The sequence below is a fragment of the Littorina saxatilis genome, linkage group LG1 (assembly GCF_037325665.1).
Source record: "Littorina saxatilis isolate snail1 linkage group LG1, US_GU_Lsax_2.0, whole genome shotgun sequence".
In the NCBI taxonomy this organism is placed as follows: domain Eukaryota; kingdom Metazoa; phylum Mollusca; class Gastropoda; order Littorinimorpha; family Littorinidae; genus Littorina; species Littorina saxatilis.
Genome location: NC_090245.1, coordinates 32425618 through 32433573, shown reverse-complemented (window position 1 = coordinate 32433573; position 7956 = coordinate 32425618). Strand labels below are relative to the sequence as shown.

General features: G+C 39.3%; 1 protein-coding gene across 1 annotated transcript; it reads right to left on the bottom strand.

Annotated features, from left to right (window-relative positions):
- Nucleotides 1–1200: 1200 nt before the first annotated feature.
- LOC138967265 (secretory immunoglobulin A-binding protein EsiB-like) lies at nucleotides 1201–6285 on the bottom strand. Its single transcript, XM_070339796.1, has 5 exons — nucleotides 5978–6285; nucleotides 5314–5455; nucleotides 4262–4307; nucleotides 3804–3890; nucleotides 1201–3346 (listed from the first exon to the last, which is right to left on the bottom strand). Exons 1-5 carry the CDS (start codon nucleotides 6140–6142, stop codon nucleotides 3250–3252), a joined length of 537 nt encoding a protein of 178 aa, XP_070195897.1. The 5' UTR covers nucleotides 6143–6285; the 3' UTR covers nucleotides 1201–3249.
- Nucleotides 6286–7956: the final 1671 nt, after the last annotated feature.

The following is a 7956-nucleotide window of genomic DNA, read 5'->3' as shown; positions in this document are numbered from 1 at the left end:
TTCACAGCGGCCTTATCGGCTTCCTCGAGTGACGTCACAGCAAGGCTAACGCTGCGGCATCTTTCTTGTGCTGACAGAGTTGTCGGTCGCGGATTTTGAGTCGTTTCGGCCTGCCAACTGCTTCGTTTTTTTGCGGATTGTGAGAACTAGCAGAAAGTTTCACGCATTTTAATGGTTTCAAACTAATGATGAAAGTGTCTTCTTCTGGACCAAATCAACAGTCTTTAGTTGAATCAACTCGGAAAACTCTTAAACGCGTTTTTGCATGCGACTCCGCGCATTTTTGAGACCAGGCAACCCGACAGCTGCCCTTTAATGGCTCTTGGCTCAGGGGAACCAATATTCAGACATCTAATGTTTTCACTGTGCATTTGACATTCTGGTTGTTTTCATTTTTGAAATGACACATCTTTCATGGAAATGAAATCATGTCTTTTTTTTTAATACTCAGTTTTAGTGAGTCATGTCTTTGTTGCTTTACTCTTGAAGCATTTTAACGAGGAATTTATGGGATACACTAGAAAAATAATTCTGTTCATGTATGTACATTCTGACTGCTTTCAAGGATGTTTATGTTTATATTGCAATGTCTTTGTGGGTAAACATAGAGTTGGTGGTTTTTTTTATGTCCAATTTGATTGTGAGATGCATGTAGTTTGGAGAAGATAATCACTGGTAGCTGTTTGATACTCTCCGTACATATTCCTGCATGTGTATGAAAATCATGATGTAAAAGTTAACTGTCATGTCTTTCAAAGTTATGAGTCTTTGCAAGACATTGTTGAGGCCGTGTAATATTCCAGGAGAGTATTTTGATTTTGACGTTGCTTTGGTAACCTATGATGACAACTGTCAAAGGATGTTGCATGAAGGGAAAGATATTTTTGGTAGTTATGGACAGATGTCTGCTTATATCAATGTTTTTAAGACATTATATGTACCACGTTTTCTCTTCAATTTGTCTGCAAGCTGTTTATGTAAAAAGCTAAATTCAAAAATAGTGTATAGGTACATGTTTTACACAAAGAAACAAAGAGAAGGATTTTGAACATTAAACTTCCAAAAACCTTCCTTCAATTTCAAATGTATGTGTGTTATTCAAGTCCTCTCTCTCTCTTTTTTTTTTGTATGTGTGTGTGTGTGTCTCACTCCTCTTTCTTTCTGTCTCTGTCTCTCTCTCTCTGAAACATAGATTCTGCATAACGTTGATGAGTGCTTTTATTAACAAGTATAAACAATTTTATTAAATGTGAACTGTGTAAATATCTAGCTCTATATGGCAAATAAAATCAGACAAAAATACAAACACACGTAATCAGCAGCTGAAGCATTGCACTTGGCTAATAATCATGACCAGGTCTTGTTGCAACTTGTCCCAGAACAGAACAGATTTGTAAATGAACATTTAAAGTCAGAACTGTTGAAACATAAGTTTATTAAACAGTTAAAACTAACTAAACAAAATAAATAAAAACAACAATGTTAACCCAAATACTCCAACAAAATTTGAAATAATTGAGAGAAATATTTTTCTAACATTAAACAACATTAATTTTTACAAATCAATGGAAATACATTTTAGAAGAAAATCAAGTACACCCAAGTGTACACAATCAATGTAAATGTGTACACTTGTTAAGACCAAAAACTTACAAACTGTTTCGTGTATTTGATAGCACTGGATAAGATTTGGACGGATACAGTGATTGCACACTTGATGTTTGATAAACACAAACGGTACTCAAAAGAGATGATAATCAAGCAACAATGGCAACTGCTCTATACTTCGAACATTGGTTCTGTGTGTATGTGCTTACTCACATTAAATACTCTCAACTTTGAATGCATTGTACAAAAAACTACATGCATCTGTTAAGTGCGTATATGTCATTCCATTTTTCAAGCTTCCTTGAACAGTTATCTCCCTGCCCTCAAATAGTCTGCCAAATGAGCATGTCCTTGTTCAAAATCAAACCAAAACAAACGAAACTGTTAAAAACCAATTCAGCAAATAATTCTGAGTGCACAACTGTATTTCAAGCCTGATTTAGGTAGCGGTGCAGTATCCTAATAATCCAATGTTCATACATTGTTTCAAATGCTACATGACAAATAAAGAGATATTTGTTGATCACAAACCAAGAAATGGGAGAGTTTCAAACATCCTCAGCAACTCCCGCTAAGATAACATAAACAGAAGAAAAAACAAAAGCAGCAGATGTAGACTGTGAAATATAGATTGTAGTTGAGGATAAAAGGTTGTGAATTTGCACTCATAATATACATATTATTAGAGTGAAGTCTAATGTATGCGTAATGAAGAACATCAAACAACAGTAAAAACACAGCAGCTAGTTTCTATTATCACACATCTTTGATGATACACATACAGTGTATTCAGATTGTAATTTCCATGCATAGATCAAGTGAATATGGTCAATCATGAGAGTGACCAATGCATTTTAAACAGCACAATGTCATTATCTTTGACGTTCTATGTATTGTGCTCTATTTGAAAGTGGGAAAACAGTTTCAACAGTAGTCAATTTTTCGTTGAACCAGTTTCGGTACTGTTCCTAACTCACACCTCTGGGTGAGCTCAGCTAAATGATTAAATGATTGCACTATTACTCTATTGTGATTTAAACATCAGTGAAAATTGTGTACCCCGGTATATTTACATGTAATATTTTTCAATGCTCATTTCACACAATAGGTTTCATTAAGTGCTTGCGAAAAGATTCCATCTTCTAATTTACACCAAAGGCTAAGGTTCTGTTGGATGTGTTTTTACTGTTAGATTTGGTTTGGTTTGGGTGCACTGGTCCCAACAACTAATATTTCAAACGAAATGTTTGATTCGATTTTGATTAATGGCAAGATAAACTGCCATACAGAGGTTCTTCAATATAGAAATAGATGGCATTGATAACCTTACTCTTTACAGAAATCATATCCATGCTTCAGTGCATTGTAGTTCATACAATGCATGACTACTCTCTTGCTTCTTTTGCAACTAGATCGTTCTCTTATTCTAACCATGAAAGAAGGGTTAAAAGACCAGTGCATCCTTCTCAAGTGTACCAGAATTGTGACCGCAAACACTACAATTACAGTGAAGTCTCAGTGTGCATCAAATGAGTGACAGCAAAATACATGTTTTCGAGCTGCACAGTACTGTCATTATTGAGTGTGACACTAATGCACATGAAACACCCCAAAACTCACGGCAGCATTCACCATGGTTGCTTACACACAGTGACCGCGAGTGCAGAGTGTGTTGAGAATTTCGTGAGCTTCCTGCACCCCCTTTGCTGCAGCGTGATGGATCAGGCGATGAGATTCTCTGCACACATGTACACAAACAATACATGTATCATCGCTTGTGTCGATTTTTCCATGGACAAATTCTACTGTCGGTCAATGTAGAAGAATATAAAATGGTATCTTAGAACAATCATTAAAAATTATCCAAAGAAAAAAAATAGAGGCTTCTTGGTGGAACACAAAGAGAAAGGATAAAAGGACTGACTAAAGTCAGCCAGCAAACCAATCAACCAACAAATAAAACACGCTTGTTATTCCAATGATAATCACCAAAAGAAATCAAATGGAAAAATGCACCTAAGGTTATAACTAATGAGTGAAATGGACCTACAAATATATCTTGCACCTGTGTGGTGTACTTTCAGAATCTTTCTGGTGCAAGTTTTGAAAAGGATGGTGGTGGAATCAAGTGGGCTTTGGACCAAACATGGTTAAAACAAATGTTTTTTAAAAGGTACCAGATGCACATGACTTACCCTGGTTGAAGGTCTGTTTCATATCCCTTCAGGTGTCCAACAGCCAGGTTGTAGGCAGCATGGGGGTGACCTTGGTCCGCGGCTTTCCTGTAACATTAGATGGCAATAGACGAATTCCGAAAATAAGTGTCGGGTTTGTATGGGTTGTGGGATAGTGACCTTTTCTTGCAAAACCTCTGCCAAACATTGGAGTGGCCAATCACTAGCGAAGGGTGTGCCTAAAACATGTGGACAGGAGACCCGACAGAGTAATTTCTGAAAATTGACTATTGGGAGCTCAAGTTGTTGATGCTTTCACTTTGTCTATTTGTTTTCAGTTTGTCTCATTGCTTCTATGAATTGCAGAAGTTCAGCTTTTAAAGTGGGTTCAATATTCTGTGACATAGTGTACAGTACCCGTCTAAAGAAACATGCCACAACGTAAGGAAATTGGAGCCAAGTTGAAACGTTTCGCTTACCTGAACCACTCCATTGCTTTCCCTGCGTGTTTCTCCACTCCAGCTCCTGCACATACACACATACATACAACAGCATGTACATAGTGGTGGTAGGTATTTCACTACCTTCTGTGGTGTAAATTTGAAAGCTTTACTGCAAAAATCATGGTAAAAAAAGAAGTTAACATACTTTTGAAAAATGTCCATGTTTCTGATAGGGATGTTATCCCGTGATTTGTAAAAATGTAAAAACAGTTTACAAATAACGTCTAACCTAAAAGCACAATTTGTACAAATGTAAAAAAATCGCATTCCACAAAGTAATATACAACATGCCTTTTATCATCATTAATATTTGTTGTTTAGAGCCCAGCCAACCACAAAGGGATCCCAGGCCAAAAATTCATATGAAAATGAGTGTGTGTGAGTTAATCTGCACATGTTATTTTTTTAAATTTCGATTTCAAAACGCAGATTTGTGTGTCTGTCGGTGTGTCCATCACAAACATGTGCACGCGAGTTCTCAAAATATTCTCAACATTGTAATTACCACTAAGCTAATAGATCCCTGGACTTTCGAGATGACAAGAAAATACCAGGCGCAATTACGTGATTTGTAAAACATTTTACAAATTGCGGGGTATGACCCATGATTTGTAAAAATGTTTTACAAATCACGGGTCAACAAGGGAAGCAAGTCAATGAAACCGTTACCATCTGCACACAGCACACCATAGCTGCCCTACAACAAACAAACAAACCAAACAAAAAATGACCACCCAAATGCATGCAGTGATACCATCACTGTTCACCATAAAGGTCAACCAGCAGTCAAAATGTTTTCAATGTGTGTGTGTGTAATTAATCTCTCCTAATTAGTAAACAACCAACACTCCCATTTATTCAAGTGCCATGCTAAAAACACAGAAAATACAATGAATCCTTGATAGATAAAAAAAAGTAATGGGATAAATAAGCGATTAAACACACAAAACCCATTACCTGTAGCTTCGCTAAATGCATTCCTTTTAACAACTCAAAAACATGAGAAAAAGAAATCATTGTGTACATACCATTCAGATACCTTTGTCCCACCTGGTGCTGAGCAGTAGCATATCCCAGGTGAGCATAGCCACGCGTGATGTGGAAGTGCACATTGTCAAAGTAGTAGTAGCAGTACAGGGCAAACACAATGGTGGCAGCAATGGCTAGAACCTGGGCAAAAAAAATCAGCACACGCATTATTAATGTTGAATTCTAGAGTTACTGATAGAGGAAAAAATAAGGAAAACAAACAAACCAATCTCTGACAGAAACCTTTTTAGACCCACTGCGCATGCACTGTAGTTTTATGAGGAAATCTTCCATTTTTTTATGCAATATAAAAAGAGCTGCCGCTTTGATAAAACAAAAATAACATTTCAACAAACACATGCAAACAAATTTAAGACAAGAAAATACAAGTCAAGGAAAACATCGTCAGCACCTAACTTTAGTATCGCTGTTCTCTGGAATGTTCTGAAGCGAACAAGCAGTGCACGTACAGCAAGATATAATCGATCTGTTTACACAGACCGTTCTACAAGCCATGGATCAATCGTTATCTCTCATTAAGTCTCTACCTGAAAGCCATGCTGCATCGATCTCTATCTCTCATCAAGCCTATACCTGTCTTCAGCCTTCCCAGAGCTATTAGTATTTGGTACATCTATACGTGTAGCTCGAAATTTGACTCACCTCTAGCACTCGAACATAGGTAGGGTCCGGCTTCTTCTTACGGGCCATAAACACTTTGCCGCTGTAGGGGAGATCGGCAAGCGACGTCCCCTGTTCGCTTCCATCATCATGTTCAGACTCAGGGAGGAGCCTGTGTCGCAGTTCGCTATCAGCAGCCGACGCCATTTTTCTGGCAATTCCTGTTGTGCAAGTGGCCGAGAAATGAAGTCAAACGTGTCCGCAAAGTCTGCTGCTACTGTTCGCATCGATCGCAGACTAGCCAGTGATGTGGAGGAGCCGCATAGGGCCGCGCGTGCCAGAGAGGATGATGACGCAAATGTCATGACAACGGTCAAGGGACGTAAGTCGTGACGAGCAGGTGCCCGACTGTATCAAGCTGCGGACCATGTCCATTAGGCTTTCCATCAGAACGATTGACTTTTTATTATCTTTTTCTTAAAAACTGTGTGTGTGTGTGTGTGTGTGTGTGTGTGTGTGTGTGTGTGTGTGTGTGTGTGTGTGTGTGCCCTACTAGAAACGACGTTCGAACTCGGTGCTGTAGGACTGAGTGCAAACTGAACTGAATTCAAGTCAGTTGAGTCTAGTTGATACATTTCAATGAAAACTTTTCATTTGTAAGGTGTATACAAAAAATGGGTTACATTTCAGAACAGTGCCCCAAACTAAGTTAACTATGGACGGCCAACAGCTTTGGCGTCAGTAACAAATTGAGGCGGGCCAGAGACATAGATAGAATGTCTCTGGTCGGGCTGCTTCGGCTAAGCCGAAAATAATATGTGCAGAAAATTACTATACGAGTATTGCCCGTTTGCGGTATGCCTGAAATATGTGTTTTCAGAGATATCTCGCCGAGGGGGGCGATGCTTTACCACGTGCACCGGGAATGGTAACGTCAGAGACTATAGAGTACTCTATAGTCTCTGGCCGGTAACGTGCATGGGAATCATCGGGAAAATTCTCGTAGCGTGCACCGTGCACAGAGGTCCGGCGTGCACCGTGCATGGAGCTTTTTCGTAACGTGCACCGTGGATCACCGTGCATCATGCACTTTTGGCCTCAACGTGCACGTGCACAGACAGCCCCCCCCCCCCCCCCCCCATGTTGACCCTCCTCGCCAGCTATACACATTTTGACATGTGAGTGAGAACAAAATATGTTGCTCAACAGTATCCCTAATTTGATTTCCGTTTGGTTTATCTTTCAGTGAGCTGGAGTTAATTTGGTCTTCATGATGCGCTGTTACATTTAATGACATGACTTGTGTTACAGTTAGTACTTTGACCCAGTCGGGTCTTTTAAGTAGACAGACATACGAACACTTGTGATACAGACGAACACTTGTGATACAGACGAACACTTGTGATACAGACGGATAATACACTTATCTCAGTATCTTGCAAAAACTTCACATAACTGGCCAGAGAGGTTCTTGCATGACATAGGGTATTCTGAGACAAGTTCATTGCGACTTTTTCTCAGTGTATGATAAGTGTCACGTGTTTGTCTGTCTGTCTATTTAAAAGACCACTGGGTCAAAATACTGTAAATGTAACATGTGGTTGTTTTTTTAATCATAAATTAAACGTTCCCAAATAACCTACCGAATTCCGCTTGTTTTCGTTTGTGAATATTAGACCACAAATATAGGTCCCTGAACACAGGCATTAACAGTCTATCTGTTTTTGGATTTTAAACTTAGACCAAAGCGAAATGCGGCTTTCACACGCGTTTTCTGAACGAGATCTGGTCCGCTCAGAATTAGGAACCTGTACCGGAGACAGTAGAGTACTCGACAGTTTCTGCTTGTACTGATGCGGCCCGGGCCATCAGGGAGTCGGTCACACATATCAGTGACGACGGCCACGGTAACACCGCGTGTCGCTTTTGGCCTTCTAATACTATATGAGAACAAAGATATACGCGAGGGTGTTTCTACTGACTGCCCCATGCCAGATACTTTGAATAATACAACCGCCTGT